Source organism: Meles meles, chromosome 4 (genome assembly GCF_922984935.1).
Source record: "Meles meles chromosome 4, mMelMel3.1 paternal haplotype, whole genome shotgun sequence".
Lineage (NCBI taxonomy): Eukaryota > Metazoa > Chordata > Mammalia > Carnivora > Mustelidae > Meles > Meles meles.
The window spans coordinates 59,979,779-59,998,753 of NC_060069.1; the positions used below are offsets into that span (position 1 = coordinate 59,979,779).

The window sequence follows — 18,975 nt, forward strand, 5'->3', positions numbered from 1 at the left end:
TCGGATAAGGTGCATGGTTAATCACTGCCACTTTCTTGACTTTTCAGAGAAGAAACAAGAACTTGGATCCAGCGTCTGGCACTCTTGAATGGAGGTTTGGTGTTAACGACTCTGGTTCAAGGGTACACATTCCTATTCTACTCTTCTGCTGCATCTCTCCCTGATCCCTTGTTTCTTTTACTGGTGGTTCTGTGGAGCCCCTCAACTCAGATGCTCCTTTCCTCAGTCTCTTGTGCTTCTATTTTTAAAAAGATTTCTGGGATTTCATGCACTGGCTAGATGAAGTTTGATAGGGACCGAGTCCCTTCTCTTACCACTTGGTGAGAGCATTGGACAAAACTTGCCTTCAGAGGTTTTTCCTCCAAAGAAACTGGGGATCCTGTGATAGAATATCTCAAATCAATCTCTTGACTTGCTGTCCACATTCCTCTGTAGTTAGGGATGCTTTCAGATCTCCCCAGATCTGATCTTAGTTATGAAATTTTGTTTGGTAGAGCAAAGGCTGGGGCCAGTCCTAGAAACAACTGTAGAATCGATGAAGCTCATCTTACTCATCTTTTACTGCCTGTGCTTCATCCATCTTTGTACCTTGGCCTCAAAACTCCAAGTGCTTAGTACTAAAAATAATAACAATCTTTGTCTTCTATTGTTAATTGTCATAAAGTGATTGTTATCATTCTTCATTTATTATGTGCTAGACATTTTGCTAAGCATTTTAGTATGTTATCTCACATGTCTCATATCTCATTTAGTCTTGTGATTTGGATATTACTATTCCTGTTTTCCAGATGAAGAAACTGATGCATGAATGAGTTAAGATTATGTCCCCAAGTCTCATTAGTGAGACTTGTGTTCTGCTAGTGAGTGGCAGAACCAAGATTCAAACTCAGGTCTGAATGATGACAAGACCTGTGGGTTACTCACTTATTTACACTACCTTCCCCTTCTTGGGTATTATTTCAGTCTATAAGTTTAAGACTCTAGTTGTGTCTTATCAGAATTTACTGTCTTTATTTCCCTGTAGGCCTAGTCTTAGGTTTCTGGTGTCATGGATGGTTCTAGGATGCTGAGGACATCCTGGTAGAGAAATACAGCATTGTCTGGGGTCATCTGTAATTTTCCTGCCAGGCCACCAGAACCTATGGTAAAAGGAACAGATCTCTAATGGTTGCTTTTCAGGTATTTTGTCATTTGGGAAGATCTTCCTATAGAGAGAAATCTACTTAATTTGCCTACTTTATATTAACAATTCTATTATTCATTTATTGATGTAAGTAACATTTATTGAACCCCTTCTGTGGGCCAGGAGATGTATTGGATCAGATGATAAGAATATAACAACAAAATAAAACAGAGATGAATAAAATAAATCCATGCCTTCTGGAATCTTATAGGAGCATCAGACAATAATGTGGGTGATAAGTGTTTTTATAGAGGAATGGAATAGGGTGTTATAGAGGCAGACAAAGCAGGCATCTTCTCTGGGCCTGGGGAGCTCAAATAGCCAACTGGCACAGATGAAGTTTGAGCTAAATCTTAGTGGATGAACATAAGTTATCTAGGTGGATAGAAGGGATATTAGTGAAGGGAGTCTCAGGCACAGGAAATGGTACACTCCAAGACCCAGAAGTGAGAAAGAATTTGGAAGACTGGGGATGGCCACTGATTAGATGGCTGAAGTGTAGGGGGTGACAATGGGAAGGAGACCACAGGGCCGGTTCACTCCATGATCCAAGTCATGGACACCAGTATTTCTTGGGATGTACATCTTCCTAAGTAAAAGGCAGAACATCAGACTGGTCTACAGTCAGTTGAATGAAAACTTCCTCTTTCCAGCAGGGCTAAGATGCCTGCAGGTCCCAACTTACATACAATAGAACTTTACATACAATAGAACAGTAAAAATGGGGGAAATGACCAGAGGAAGGTGGCATAGAGTTTTCCAATGGGTGTTGTTCAGGGATCACAGACTACACTGATACCTGAGGTAAACTAAACTGTAGGCTTAAACTGGTCTTCTGAAGGTCTGAAGGACCCCTTTGTTCCAGTTTTGCATGGGCTTTTTTTTTTTTTTTTGAATTGAGTTTCCCGGTAAATGCTCATGGTTTCTGAGGCTACTCAACTATTAAAATGCCTCGTTCTTTAGAGCAGAAATATTTGCTGATTTCCACTATTGGATAGTTTGGACATGTGGCTTTTCAAACATACCAAGTAGAATCTCTTAAAAAGTCTTGGGTGTTTGCCAACTTGGAAGGTGGTTAGCATTTAAAGAGTTGCTTATACAGCCACAGTATGGCATTTTTAAAGAAACTAAGAATTGGAAAGCATCTTTGATGGTGTTAGCTCAAAATCAGTTTGTGGCAAGTGGCCTCCACTGGCTGGGCTGGACCTGTTTCCTGAGATTCTGTTGACAAATGCCTGAACTGCATTTAGAGCACTCCCTTTCTCTAGGAAAACTGAAATTTCTCAGCTGATTATGACTTTCTAGAGATGGACCTCAGTGTAGTATTGGCACTGAATTCTGTATTTGCCACAACTGTTGAAAGGAATGATATATTTTACATGCAGTATGAGTTCCCCAGTCTGAACTCTGTCCTTTCTTTCCAGTATTTCTAGATGTTAGCTACAGCAGCTGAATACTTTCGGTTAGAAACAAACACTGTAAATTGTTCCAAAATGATACTGTGGTTCTGTCAAGGAGCACGCAGGGATGGCTGTTGTGTTTGCTTACCACCGGAAGGACCTAAGTTCAGGGTTTGCAGCTGCCTCACAAATTGCTGGATTTTTAATGCAGCAAATAAAAGGGCTGAGCTTTGGTGACTATCCAGCTGGAGGAGACTCATGAATTTGGATAGACCTAAGTTGAGGGCATTCTATGAATGTCTAGATGTTGAAGTCACCATGGCTTTGCAGATGGTAGGTCAGATTGCAGGTGGTGAGTAATGTTTCCTGTTAATGTCTCTGTGACAAGATCTCTCATTGGATGGTTCAAGAAGAAATAATTTTCTCCTTCTCCTTCCCTGTCCTCTTCCTCTTCTTCCTCTTCCTCCTCCTCCTCCTCCTCCTCCTCCTCTTCTTCTTCTTCTTCTTCTTCTTCTTCTTCTTCTTCTTCTTCATCTCCTCCTCCTCTCTCTCTCTCTCTCTCTCTTTTTGTTAAGAACCATTTTCTTAAATGTTATAATGTGAGAAAATATTAGTGGTAGAAAGAATCCAAGCCTTGGTCTCTTCATGGGGTCCTTAAATGAATTTATTCCCAAATCAGCAGAAAATGTGGCAACTGAATCTGTGCTAGTCCAGATAGGTATTTATCAGCCCAAAGAACAAGGCTCTTAAGAAAAGCATGGAGAAATTCTGGTATCTGATGGAGTAGCAATAGTTTTTTTAATTAGATTTTATAATTTCCACTCTCCTTTTCTTATGTCTTATGATCCTCTCCCTTCTTTTAAATTAGTTTGTTGCCTATCAACTCTTTCCTCTTCTTGCGATCTCAGTTGTTTCTAAGGGAACCTCTTGTCCTTTGCTGAAACCAAAATATCCCCACATCTCCCATTGAATGAAAATCAGAAATTTTTTTCTTTTAGATTTTATTAATAACTAATAGAAAAATTGCAAAGTAAATTCTGAGCACTAGTTCTTTCTCTCCTTTACCCTCTTAGTCCATGAGTTTTTTTTTCTTTATATCTGCAGTGCTTTTTCTCCTTCAGCCAGAGTCTCTGTTGGTAGAAGTAATTGGTAAGAGTCTGTCCAAGTTGCAGGTAGTGGACATCTGTTGTTTTTGTGTGCTCAGTACCTCTTCTTCTCTTCTTTAACACATGCCCATTTTCCTTTGGAGAATTACTTGGCCCCTCACTGAATAGGGGTGCAAATTACATACCCTGCCTCTGTCATGACAGGTGATACAGAGAGAGTTGGCATTTTTGAGGACTGAGAGAAATGCTGGGCTATTCTCCTTCTGCAATTATAGACACAAGGGATTTTTCTGAACATGAGACCATCTTTGCTGGTGTATGAACATTAGGAATACAACCAACAGAAAACAGCAGAAAGAGAATGAAAGAGACAGAAAGAAAGAGAGCAGCACACACACACACACACACACACACACACACACACACACAGAGAGAGAGAGAGAGAGAGAGATAGGAGATTTTTATGAAAAGAAGTTGTGATTTCTATGTAAAGTAATTTCTGGTACTGCTAATAGTGCTAATAGGGGGTGAGATTGTTTAGAGGATCTTGAGCCTTCTCCATGTCCTCATCTCACCCTATGTTGGTAACAAGTCATATTATAGCTTGCAAAGGCTTGAGGATTATATTTGTTTTGGAAGAACCAGACTAAAGAGCAGTTCTGGAAGCTCTAGTTTAGTGATATTGAGAAAACAACTTCTCCTCCTACCTAAATGAAAGTCTTAATTCAAAAAGTCCCTACTGGAGTTCATAAATTGACATTTCCTTCCAGTTCCTCGACCTTGCACTGGAGAATGGTACTTTAGCCAAGAAGAACTCATGGCATAATTGTTGCAATGTTTTGTTGGGAACATATCTATGCTCCTAAGTAATCTGGTTACTTAGACAACTTAGTCTGGGGTCATAGAGTTGAATAAAACCATAATGTAGAACTTCAGATGGTGTTACCATTCATACTTGAGAGGTGGTACAGGATTAAAATTCACATGGGCATCAGAGGGTCAAGTTAGCTCATCAATTTAATTCATTCATGAATGTTTAGGTTCTAATAGGTTATCATTAACCTTTTAAAGTTGATATCATTTATAAATTTTCATATATGTCATAATCCTGGTTGAATGTGTGATTTGCCATGGTTTCATATTCTAAACAAATGAAAATTGCTCTGTCCCCATTCCTTCCTCTGTTTTTTTTTCTTAATAAAATAGCACTAATAGGATGAGTTAGTGACACAGAGTACTGATCTGATTTTGTGTGAATTTAGTGGGTAGATATTATAGGGAGGCAGATTTCAAACTGATAAACAGGAAAACTTTCCAGCATTTTCTTATTAACTGGTAACTTATCCCACTGCTTGCAGGATTCAAGTAGTAACTATCCCTATTGCTAGATGATCCCTTCTAATGATGTTGTAGAAGGAATTTGTGCATTGGTGTGGATTCTGGGCAAAACGACATTTTAGAGTTCTTCTAGCTCTAAGAGACTATATACTACTAGTGGTTTTACTAATACTATTAATACTACTTCTACAATTTTCTATTGATAGTAATAATTGCCACTTGTAAGCATCTATTTTATGCTATATACAGTGCTAGGCATTTTACATATACATCTCAGGTGAGACTCATATCAACTCTCTGTAGATACTATGCTCACTGGTATGGGTTAGAGACCTAACTGTTCTATTTTTCCTTCATGTGTGTTGTCTTGACCCATCTAGTGGATTGCAAACTCATTCTTAGGAGAGAAGACAGTGTTGTATACTTTGTATTATTCCTTACAGTTGCTGCAAATATGGAAGGGTGGAACAGATGCAACTTAAAAGTTGTTTGCTCTGTTCTGTTGTGCGGGTCACCCTGACAGGTTTTTCAGAAGAGTCCTGAAAGTTTGTTCCTTGAGTCAAACTTCCCAAGTGGAACATACATTAGAATGGTTGCTGTAGAACTGTGAGATTGTTCTTACTGAATGTTTTACAAAGGGAAAAGGAAAGAAGTAGAAGTTGGGAAGAGAAGGAACAGTGTCCACCCTTTAATCACCTCCTTTCCCCTACCAGGACAAAAATTCCCTTACTTTCTTGAACAATTGTTCACTTCAGTCTTTTGTTAGGAGAGGGGAGGAAATTTAATTATGCTTGTGAATGACAAATCATTGCATTAAAATTGCTGTTTTAACTCACTGGAATCAGTTGCTCATATTATTTTGCTGTCCTACAGATCTCTCTGCTGTCAATGGAATGATTACAGTCTCGAGATGTTTTTGCCCACTGAAATGTGATAAGATGTTTATGGTTTGACATATTGAAAATAATATTTGTTATATAAATGCCATACCTAATCACTCTTTTGGTCATTTACAGCAATGAGAAAAGAGTAACATGCTGGAACCCTAAATGTCACATGGCCTACATAAGAGGTACTTTATGGTTGTCTACACCATCATTACAATCAGTCAGCTTTCTATAGAATCATATTTTTATTATGGCTATTTGCAAGCAATCATTGGTGTATTTACTATTTTCTGGGTTTTAATATAATTGTAACTCAGGGAATTTGGAATCAATAAAGTTTTAGATGGGATATGCTAATTGGATAATGAAAGTGACTTGGAAGCACAGATACTCTGTGAGAAATATCATCTTTGTTGCTTAATGTGAAGGCTCAGAGCTCTGCTTCAGGCAGGTGTAAATAAAGCTTTGGGCCCTAAAGGAGGGGCATGTGGCTTATAGGGAACATTAGTGGGGAGAGTGCTTTTTAATCCATGGACTAATACTAGTAGATTTTATTTGAGGATCAGACCTGTGCTACACAGGTTGGGGAATGGTATCCATTCTTCCTTTCACATACCTATGATGAAATGTTAACGTTCAAAGGGAACTCAGTCGTCAACTGGCCTCACAATCTAATCTTATAGTCAAAGAAGTCAAGAGACTAAATGAGAAGCCTGAAGTTACCTAGTCTCCATGTCTTGAATGACATCTTTGACTTCTAGTTCTGTGGTCTTTCTTCTTTACTCTTCACCCCTATAATCCTTTCTAAAACTTATCATTCTTCAGTGTTCTTTAAAATACCCCAAAGTCATGGAAATGGTTATAGTAATGGAACATTATAGTAATGGAACAGCTACAAGATGGGTATTTTCTTAGCTCTCTGCAATCTTCGTTTCTGGGTAACCTTAGGAAAGTTACCTAACATCTCTAGACTTCAACATTCTCTTCTACAGAATAGGAAGATAATAGTGCTCCCTCCAATAGGGTTAAAATAAAGATTAAATTAAATTAAAATAAAGATTAGTTAACATGTGCAATGTATTTAAAACATTATTATTAATCCACTTTATTCTCTTTTAATAATGAGCATCTAATTGTGTGTACATTTAAATTACTTAAAGGGGCTCTTGCTTTATTGGAGTTCAGAAAGGCACTAGTTAACTTTTTTTTTTTGGTGTCATTATTTTGAGAGTTCTTAAATCTTATCTGAAACATCAGTTGGGAATTTTTAATTATAAGTACGAAAAAAACCTTATCTTCAGATTACTTGTAGGGAGGTCCAAGGAACATTAAAAATGACAAATTTTCACCTTCATAGTCACATTCTGAAATCACATCTTCAGAATTATGTTTTTAAAGTAGAGTAGGAATCAAGTTTTCCATCATATTTTCACACAATATTAGAAATATTGAGTAACAATATTTTACAAACAATATCCAGTAACAAACAAATTTCTAATATTGTTTGAAAGTTGTGTGTGTTTGGGTGTTAAAGGAACTTTCTTTATAATTTCTTTAAATACCTTTAAAGGTAGTGACTCATAAGATTTTGGAATAGCATGGGCTTGTCAGCTTAGACTGTAAGAGGTATTCAAATCATGCTGATGTAATGGATTTTGTTTTTTAAAATTTTAATAAAACATTTGAAGTCCCAATTACACCCTAAGATTTATGTGCTTATGGGAAGTCGAACTATGAATTACAATATTGCAGGAAACTTTCCACTTCATTGGATTAGTTTCACCATGTACTCCACAAATATGTTTTGTAAAATTTCCCAATATCTAGAAAATCTTAATACTATGTTATAAAGGGGTGCTTAAATATAGATGAAAAAAATAGATGTTTGTCTTCTCCTTTTGATATTGATATTAAATAAAAGGTGGAATGTTTTTGTTTAAAACCAGTCCCTCATTCTGCATCCACATCCACCACCCCCAACACAGTAAGTAAAGGGAAATATGAACAAAGTCTTCCTTTAGATCTGTTATTCATTTTAAGTGTGTGTTAGGAAAAAGGTCTACTCTGTATAAAATCTAGCAACAAAAAAGAGAATTGTAAATAGAAAAATAAAACATGTAGAGGAGACAAATAATTCTGTGCACACAGTTTTAAAATCCCAATGGGGAACACTTGTCAGAAAGAGAGACTACACACTTATTAATTTAAACATAAGTTCCCAAAGAGTCACATTCCAATATGTTAATTTGCCACAATAGATTTACGCATTGAAATCAGGTCACTGGTCTTGACCAGCAAGTCCAATCTTCATTTTATCATCTAACAGTTCGACTGAAATAAAGATTTTCACATAAATATCTTAGTGACATAGACTTTCCTGGGTAGCAATGGTACATTTACTCAACGTTCAGTCAATTCACAGGTAATGAAACTCTTTGTTAAGTGTTATCTCCTCACACAGTAGCAGGGTCTTAAATGGAAAAGGGCTCTGTTCATTTTCTATTTAAACCACAGGAAGAGATTATAGAATTGGTTAATGAAAACCTTATTTTTAGAAATCAGTTAAAAATTCTAAAGGTATGAATAGAAAATAATAAAAGAGAAATAACTGTCTGGATTTCCCCCCTTCTTTACAGTGATATGGTAGAAATATAAGGAAAATGCTTAACATCCTTTAGTTAGGAAATCTGGTCCCTTCACTTGCTACATGGCTCAGTTTTGAGTAAGAAAAGAAAAAAAATTTTTGGCTGCAGCTTTAGTAAACAATGAATGATGAAAAATATTGCAGAAATGTCTTCAAGAAATCTGACAATTGAGAACACAAACTTTATCATGTTGATATTGTCTACATTCCTCCACAAAGCTTGGCAAATGAATAACTGAGCCCTAATTTGGCAGAACGAGAGAAGGAAGTACTAGTTCCAGCATCAAAAGAAGATTATGAAAACAGCTAACCAACACAAAACAGTTATTTCTTCTCCTGAATAATAAAGACACCATGTTTGCATATAGAACAGCTTTTGCATTATTGCTCTATGTATAAGAATATATTAAGGAACTCATAACAGACTGCACATTACAAACTTAAGGTTCTTTGGTGAAGAATGAAAGAAAACAGTATTTGAGCTTCAAAGAAAATGATCTCATCCATTTTGCTTTTATCTATTGATCCGTTGGATCCTCTCACAGAGCAGGGAGAGGTACTGTGTGAGTTTCACCATGGCAACGATTACCACGCCCCCAGCCATCATACATGTTGGCCAGAACAGTGAATGGAACAGCACATTGGAACTGTAGAGTTTGGTTAGGATGACACTCTTCTGGTTTCCTTCTGGGTCAGAATAGCAGGAGAATTGTTGATACTTCCTGAAGTTTTCCATGACGACATTCACCAGGGACATGGATTCTTCAAAATTTTTTCCACACTTAGGTATATAGGAACACTGTGGAAAATGAGATAAACAGTTACCAGAAGATACTTTCTCTGTGTATATCTGGTACTAGGAAAAGATGGGATATTGAGGTCAACTTAATGATCTGTAAAATAACCATGATGTTTATTCTTTTCCTATTCAAACCAGTGTCTCCAGGAACCCAAAGACTTCACACAGTAAAAAAAAAAACAATGTTTGTAGGTGTCTGACCTATATGTACCTAAATAGTTCTCCCATATATAGTTTAATTATTGATTAGAATTTGATGACTCCAGTGGATTCTTTTGACCATAGCTAAGCAAGGTGTGTTTTAATTATTCCTTATTGAACATACTTTAACATGGAAACAGAGTGTCAATCTTTCTGTCATGTCTATCCATAGTAGTCCATGTAATATCAGAAGCTACCAGGTCTCTCAGGGAAAGTAGTTTATTCTTCTCTTTTTGGCTTGGCTTAATTTATTCAGCCAAGTCCACTTGGTCACATTGCTACTGTAGTCAAGGAAACAGCTATAACCTGTGGTGAGTTGCTGAAAAAGAATCCTGGAAATTGTAGAGATATTGAATACTTGAAGAGCTGTGATGAATTGACTGTGCCCAGTTAGCGTGACAAAGTACCTTTTTCCATAAACCAAGGAAAGATGAAACAGAACCAAATGATTTTACTCTTCAGCCATCACTCATCTGAAAATTTACACTATCCTTCCTTTTGTCTTTTCCCCTCTCTTATCTTTCTCATTATATCTCTTCTAGATGACTCTCCATTCTTCCTACGTACTTAGGTCCTTGAATTTCTTTCTTTGTATCTCTTTTCCTTCCCTGCCTTGCCCCGATTCCTCACCTCACTTTATATTTTCACCTCTGCTCCCTCTTCCTGTCCTTTTCCCCTCCCCTGTCTTCTCTTTTCTAGATACAAATGAAATGAAAGAACTTCAAGGTTTTATTATTTATTGCATATAGTTTTGGATACATTTTTTCCCTAATTTAAAAAGCAGTCTTTAAGAAGATGAAATCTCTGTGATCCTTTTTCCTTGATCTGTAAATGGGCAGTGACAAAACTGATTTTTAAAAAATTATTATGGAAAAAACCCACATTTCTTACTGCTGTTACCAATTTATAAATCATGCTTACAAATATTCTCATCTATGACTATTTATTTATTTACATATAATGTATTATTTTCCCCAGGGTACAGGTCTATGAATCATTAGGCTTACACATTTCACAGCACTCACCATAGCACATACCCTCCCCAGTGTCCATCACCCAGCCACTCTTTCCCTCCCCACCAGCAACTCTCAATTTGTTTTGTGAGATTAAGAATCGCTTATGGTTTGTCTCCCTCCCAATCCCATCTTGTTTCATTTTTTTCCTCCCTACCCTCCACGACCCCCCACCCTGCCTCTCAAATTCCTCATATCAGAGAGATCATGTGATAATTGTCTTTCTCTGATAGACTTATTTCGCTCAGCATAATACCGTCTAGTTCCATCCACGTCATTGCAAATGGGAAGATTAAAAAAAATTTTTTTGCATATCTATGACTTTTACCATGTGATTGGTACCCCAAAGGTTGTGCAGTACACAACTCCCAGAATGTATGTGGAGACACAAATGAGGTGGGCTATTGTTGAACTTTGAGGTACATTGATGGAAGCTTTGGGGGTAGGATCCTAGAGACCTGTAGATTTCATGGGTAGAAAATATAAAAGAAATGGAATGAGTTCTGCTAATGGAGTATGTTTGGATTACTCTTTTCTCTGACTGTATTAGTGGGCACACAGGCACCTAGCTTTGTTTATAGTGCTGTAATAATTGGATTCTTTGACTCTAAACAGCAGGAAGATTCTTACTTAGTTAAGAATGGGGATTGAGCATGCTTAAAATAATGTTCTCATAGCAGGGCTGGTTGACACCTTCAAATTTAATCAGCTAAGAATAAATGTGAGTACACTCATAAATACGAGTACAGAAGAGAGCTGGCGCTAGCACAACATTAAGGGTCTGAAATTATCTCTTAAAAAGCAGAATTTCTTAGTGAGTTACAACCTAGTATAAAATTAGCCTATGACTCCATGAAACAAATCTTCTACCAGTTGGATGTCTTTGGATCAAAAGGGTGTAAGGCAGGATGGAGATATCTACCTTGATTATTTTTTTCCTTCAAACCTGCTTCATGTCTTTATAGTTTTAAAAAATGTTTTCTGAAGCAAATCATTACAAAAATCACAGACAAGCCATTTGTGGTTGAACTGAGACAGAACAAATTTAGATTACAATTGCATCAGTCTTCTGTATATTTTTGTGCCAAAACAGTTTATAGTAGTAGTTTCTGTGGCTAACAGTACTAAGTTATTGAAATGATCTCAATAAAAATGGAATTCCATTAAAATGGAGTTTTTTCTTTTCTTATGTTCTTGTGAATTGATCTGGTTTTTACATTTTTTTTTTAAAGAAAGCTTATCAGTCAAGTGACAATAATTCTGTCATTAGGTAAGATTCTTCCAAGTAAAATGAGATATAAACTACTTTTGAGACTGTCTAGCAAGGTTGCTATACAGGTTTAATACTGCTTATTAAAGTTTCAAGCCTTCGGGGTCTCAAATGTGGAATGACCTGATAAAGCACATTCCATACATTATTGGACTGATTCTACCATATGTCATTCATTTACTTTTATTATTGGTGGGTCCTTCTTTTGTCATTATGAATGCATGAGGTAGTATAATAAGCCCAAGTTGTGTTCTGTGGATCTGGTTACTGTGTTTCTATAGGCAATTTACTTGGCTGCTCAGAGTCAACTTCTTTAACTGTATAAAGGGGTTAACAGAACCTTCCTGGCCAGGGTTGTGTAAAGATTAAATGTATAATAATATGCATAAAACCTCAATAAATTTTCATTTACATATTTATTATTGGAGTATCACATTGTCCATATGATCTTCTAAAGCCTTAACCAAGTGCCATATACTAAACTCTGAAACCTCTAAGTAGGGCAAAATTTTAGTTATGTAGTGTTCACAGTGGCAGTCTTATTCGATGACTCTTATGTTCCTAGCTTTTGTGTCCCAGGAGATTTGACATTTGGCTGAATCCTACACTAGGATTGTAGGTTTCTTTTTCTATGGTTCCAACTACAGCCATGTGTATGTTCTTGAAGCTGGTATGAATTTGGGGTGAAGATTTAATGATATCATGATTTTATCACATGCTTGGTGGATGATTTTGTGATTGGTTTAGAATACACAGAATGCATTTCAACAAATGGAAACTTCACTATCAATGCTTACTTGGAAAATGTAATGTAGACTGAAAAGATAAAAATCTAGCATTTTAAATCATATTTTTTTAGTGGAAGGTGTGGAATAAAAAAGATTTAACTTTTAGATTCTGCATGATAGATAACATAAAGGAACATATGAGTACTAATTTTATATACACAAGACACTTAAGTATTAATCAAAGTATGTTTTATAGATAAAGTTTAAATATATAATATTTTATATATATATTATATAGACATATATTTAATATGTATATATTTTATCATGACCTTGGGTCATTCTTCTCTTGGTGCTTTAACATATGAAAATAGAAACCTTGCAAACCTCTGAGGCAGCTATTCAATGGAAGATTTAGTCTCACATCTCTTTTCTTAATCTGGAGTTTTGTTAATAAACCTTATTGCTCTCCCAAATCCCTTAAATTCTCCTTTGTATTGAAAACCATGGAGCTGGCCCATGGGTATGACCTTTCCTCTCCCAGCTGAAGAAGCCCAGCTTGTGGCAACTTTTCTTGTTCCCCTTCCATGGCAATAACGGTGCAGTAGCATCTTTTCTACAATTCTTCGAAAAAGTGACTGAAACTTTTCTTAGCCTGACTTCCAGAATCTTACATGCAAATAGAGTTATTTTTATTCAAATGATGGACAAAGTTTTGAGAAACTACCTGTTGAGTTTTGCTTGGACATGCTTTGCTAGGCATGTGTGAAGCAAATAGTGACAGGCCTTCACCCTAAAAATAAAAGATGTTGGGAGAAGTGGAGGCAGGGGAATGGAGATGGTTTGGCTGAATAACCTCATGGGTCAGCCTCTTTTTTTAATGATGGTAGGAAAGGAGTTATTAATTCTCAGCATCAACTCAAGGGAAGAATTTGCTCTTCATTTGTTCTTTTATAAAAAGAGAAGGGTTTTATATTCAGAGAGGGTTTAGAAATTTAATGAAATCCAATCAGTGTTGAGTGTCTGTAATGTGCCAAGCAGTGTGCTAGCCACAGCTATCAAAAACAGAAACAATACAAGACAGATCATTAGAAAGAGACAGGAAGGTATTACAAAACAAGGATGGGGTGGTACAATGGGACTTCACTTAGGAGTGAAGCTAAAAAGGCTTTGAGTAAAGATATACCCTTTGCAGAGGTGGGCCACAAATTTGCTCTCAGCACTCGTTAGTAGCCTTGGGATCCTAAGCCCATCATGACCCTGAGATTAAAAACAAAAATATCGCTCATGTGAAACAGTGATATTCTTGTTCTAAAGTCAGACGGAACTCTTTCTAGCATCTTTAGACAATGAATATGGTGCACATGTTTGGTAAGCCTGTCTGGTGTGTCATGTGTCAAGGTCTGTGCTCTGAGCTGGAGAAGAAGATGGGATTCCCGCGTTCAGAGAGTGTAGAGATCAGCAGCTGGAAGCCTTGGGTTACTCTGGTTCGCATGTGCATTTTGAACTTTCCAGTTTTTTTTGGTAACCGTAATGGACAGAAGAGGTGAGAGTGTGAATTCAGATGTCTCTTTCTTTCCCTTTTGAGGTTTCTTGTTCCTCATCATCACTTCTAAAAAAGTGAATCCCACAAAATTTGGTTTAGATTTGTTAGTTTGAACTTCTAGTGTCTACTTGACTTTGGCAAGTGGGACCTTTTGAAATGTTTAGGAGTGGAAAGGAAAACAATTTACACTCTGCTATGCACTAACATTTCTTTCAGTATGAGACACAGGTACCTCCCAAGAGACACTTTTTTTTTTTGTCTGCGTTTCCCAGAGCTTTCACCTTTGTTACAATATTTCTGCTTGATTTGGAGTAGAGAAGAAGTTTAAAGGACCTAGGAAATCTACTTACTAAATGCAAGCACTAAATGCAAGCCATCTGGAGCCTTGAGATCCGTCAGTACCCAGATGGCTAAAGCACAGAGGCTGCCCCCTTCTGGTTCATGATGTATCAAATTAGGCCTCAAGTAAGTCACGTAACTTGTCTGACATTGCCCCTTGCCATGGTACTCTTTCTCAGCAATTGGAAAGAAGCAGATTTCTTCTCCATGCTTTTCTTCTTGATGCTTAGCAAACTTCTTTGGGGCACACTCTTCCTTTCACTTCTGCACAAAGGTGCTGTGGGCTGTCCCAGAATTTAGTTTTGGTGAGCAATGACTGAACTCTGTCAATCATAAAAGTATTTCTGCATCTCTGGTCCATAGGTAGTTTCAGCAAATGTCTAATAGATACCCTTCAACTTAGAGTGCTAATTATGGGGATTTCATATGTCACATTTCCGGGCATGTTTTCCCCCGTCTCCCTCTTTGAGGGTGCACTTCTGTCTGTTTAATATCTATTCTGTGTAAACTCATGCTGAATGCACAACCCTGACTTCATGGATCACAGATAATTCTGTTCCATGTACAACAGCCTTTTGATCCTAAGCAGCTATTGGGATATGATGGAATGGGATGGATTCTCACCTGTTCACTAAAATATGCCATTTGAGGATAAATATTTCATAGGATTAGATTTTTCATCCTCTTAAGAGATGCTCTAATGTTTTTCTCTTTAAGAGCAGGATGAGGTGAAGAGACTTAGATTTTTATTTAGATCTAATTAGTTAGTGAATGTGTGACTTTGGGAAAATTATTTCATTTTCTGAGCTTAGTTACATTATTGCAAAAGTGGAGATGATAATGATACCTAGTATGTGGGGTTGCTGCTGTAATTAAATAAGTAAGTTAATGTAAAATATTTAATACAATGCCTGGCAGGCTGTAAACTCTTTCTTGATGAAATTTGGCTATAATTTTCGGAGTGCGGTTTTAGTCAGGATCAAATGAAATGATTTTTACAAAGTTCTTACCAGAGTTCTGGGGACACAGTATATAGCAGACACTTGATAAATGTTTGATCCTTTTACTTATCTAGATTTTCAACTTCTCTTTCATTTCTTCCCTTTTACTCTTACCCTACCAATGCGATGCAGAGGAATTAAGTGCTTTCAAGCTTTGCAGGATTTGGGAATCTCACAGCATCCAAACTCAAAGCTAAGTAAAATCTAGAGCAGAGGTTCTACCACTGGCCTCTGTCTGGAGACATTTTTAGTTGTCACAGTTGAAGGGAGGACGATGCTAGACATTTAGTGAGTAGAGGCCAGGGTTGCTGCTAGATATCCTACATTGTACAAGGCAGAACCCACCCTCATAGAACAAAGAATTATCCCACCCAAAATACTGGTAATGCTGAGGTTGAGAAACCCTGGTCTAGATATGTATATTTTCTGCATTTAGGCAACCCAGTAGGCTTCAGAATGGTTGATGAAAGGAATGGTGGTGAGTTTGAAGTTGCAAATAATTGGCTGATTTATAGTACTTATCCTCTTCCAAAAATAGCTATCTTTCCCATGACAATTATCGATAACATAAAATATAATATGGTACTATCCCACATACCAAAGAATGTATGTGATATCTGTTCTTTGTGCCTATTTCTGGAACAGAGCACCTAAAACCCTTGAAATTTCTGAAGTGATAAGAGCTATAAAGATGTCTTTTGTTAGGTGAATAAGGTTACTTGGGACCACATTTAAGGATGGGGCTGGCTGCCAGGAGAGCCACCCATGTGATTAGAGGGTTAGAACTTTCAGTCTTAATCCCCGACCTCCTGTTAGAAGGGCTAGAGACTGAATCAATTGCCAATGGCTAATGGTTTAATCAATCATGCCTATATATGGTAACCTCCATAAAACCCCAAAGGACAGGGTTAAGAGAGCTTCCAGGTTGGTGAATGCAGGGAGATTTGGGGAGAGTGGCATGCTTGAAGAGGGCTCTGTGCCCTTCCTTTTACTTAGCCCTATATGGCTCTTCCATCTGGCTGAGTTCTGTCATTTTAAAATAAGCTGGGACTCTAATAATCAAAACATGTCTCTGAGTTTGTGAGCTACTCTAGCAAATTAATAGAGCTTAAGGAGGGGATTGTTGGAAGCTCTGATAAGCAGGGCTTGTGACTGGCCTCTGAACTCAGGTGGGGGTAGTCTTGTGGGACAGAACTCTTAATTTATACAATCTAATGCTATCTTTGGGTAGATAGCATCAGATTTGAGTAGAATTGTAGGACACCCAGCTGGTTTTGCAGAATTGCTTGATGGTGTGCGAAACAACCCCTCCTCCTGCCCTCCACATACTGTAATTGGGTTCAGAATCCCTTGAAAGGATATATTTTCTTGTTTTAGAAACTCCATTTTCTTTTTTTAACAATTAATTTAATTTAATTTTTTTCATGTTCCAAGATTCATTGTTTATGCACCACACCCAGTGCTCCATGCAATATGTGCCCTCCTTAATACCCACCACCAGGCTCACCCATCCCCCCAACTCCCCTCCATACTGGATAGTCATGTTTAGAGAATCCCTGGTAGGCAGAATAGGTTTTAAACTCCCAAAAGGAGATCAGCATTGAAGAATTTCACAACCATAGTGAATTAATAGTAGCCACTGTTCATGATTCCTCTGATGGCCTTATGGCCCTAAGAGGCAGGGGCCCTGGAGCCCACTTGCAGCTTCCTGGAACAGTCAGCCAATTGCTCTACAAGAGCATGCCAGCTTGTCAGCTTAAGCAGCTCCAACTGTAATGTTGACAAGAAGCTGGGCACTGGGTTTAAAGGCTAAAAAGAAAGTATACGAGAGAGTGTGAAAATTTAAAAATAAAATTCTTTTGGCTATTTTCTACAAAGATATATACAGCTTGACTGATATTCTTTGCCTCCTGTTTTCTCAGATCAAACAGGGTCAGTAATGCGTGTCAGTAAAATTCTGCCCATTTCTTGGTAACTCTGGGGAAGACTATTATTTTTAGTGAGCTAGGGAGAGGATAACAGGAAAGAAAGATCCACATAGAGTTTTTTTTTTATGTTTTCCCCAGGAATATTCTAAATATTCCTCATATTGCATGAAAATTGTGGTTTAATAACCTTCAGATATAGAGGTAACCGAATTTTCAATATATATATTTCTTTTTTCTTTTTCTTTTTTTAAATTTAAATTCAATTTGTCAACCTTTAGCTATCACTAGTTTTAGATGTAGTGTTCAACAGTCCATCAGTTGTGTATAACACCCAATGCTCATTGCATCATGTGCCCTCCTTAATGGCCATCACATCAATTACCCCATCCTTCCACCCACCTCCCCTCTGGCAACCCTGTTTGCTTCCTATAGTTAAGAGTCTCTCATGGTTTTTCTCCCTCTCTGATGGGATGTTTTTCTCCCTCTCACATTCAGTTTTTCCTCTCTTCCCCTAGGATCCTCGGCCCCGTTTCTTATGTTCTGCATATGAGTGAAACCATATGATAATTGTCTTTCTCTGACTGACTAATTACATATATTTCTGCTTAAAGGCAGAGGACAACTATTCAGGTGTGAAGAGCTTTGGGCCAGGAATGTGAGCCACTTTTGGTGTTACCTTTTCCTTGAGAGTGTATGCTGATTCTAGAAGGTGGCTGAGAGTCTAGAATACTGAATGACATTTTGGACAGCCTTGCAGAGCTAAGTGCAGGACCCATCACTGAAGGCCTATCAGGTAGGGAGTCTGATGACCTTCCATTCACTTTGTATTGGGACCCTAAGGACTGCATCCTAGGAAAAATGGCAACCTGAAGTAGACATATCCTCAAAGGGACTTGAGTTCAGGCTTGTATATCTCAAGTTTATGAAGTCAGAATGAGGTGATCATGTATGGCCCATACACCCAGGAACCTGGCAGAAGCAAATGGAAATATGTTTTGGAAAAGATGACATGATGATGTCACCCTAGGCATAAAATTATTCTTATAAATGATTTTGCAAATATGATACCTGATAAAAAATTACCAGATGTTACAAGATATGAAAAAACAGGAGAAGAAAATCAAATAGCATAGGCACATAGCAGCTCTGGATATTGAAGTCCTCAAGATAAACTTTAAAATAACTATAATTTTATTTTTTATGTTGAAGGACTTAAAAGATAAAAATGAGGATATTTCAGAAAACCAGAAACGGCAAAACAGATTCCAATGGATATTCTCAAAATGAACAATATAAATTAAGAATGCAATGGGTAGGTTTAATAGTAGATTTGTCAGAGTTGAGGAATGAATTACAAATTAGAAGATAGGTCAGAATGCAGAATGAAGCACAGAGAGATTAAAAAGAGAGAAAGTAAGTACACAGGAGATACAAAGAGAAAGCTTAGCATATGGCCAGTTGGAGTGCAAAAAGGAGAAACAGAAGTGAATTGGGGCAGAGACATATTTGATGAAATATTGACTGAGAACTTTCCAAAACTGATAAAGAGCATCAAGAAATAGTGAAGGAAGCCCAGGGAATGCTAAGCAGAC

At 37.3% G+C, this 18,975-nt stretch overlaps 1 protein-coding gene across 1 annotated transcript in view; it reads right to left on the minus strand.

The window, feature by feature from the left end:
* Window positions 1-8,220: 8,220 nt before the first annotated feature.
* The window catches only part of KCNMB2 (potassium calcium-activated channel subfamily M regulatory beta subunit 2), a 32,968-nt gene continuing 22,213 nt past the window's right edge, over window positions 8,221-18,975 (minus strand). The window contains exon 4 of the mRNA XM_046003221.1: window positions 8,221-9,357. Within this exon, the coding sequence (XP_045859177.1) occupies window positions 9,073-9,357 (285 nt within the window). The 3' untranslated portion in view covers window positions 8,221-9,072. The remainder of the gene's footprint in view (window positions 9,358-18,975) is intronic.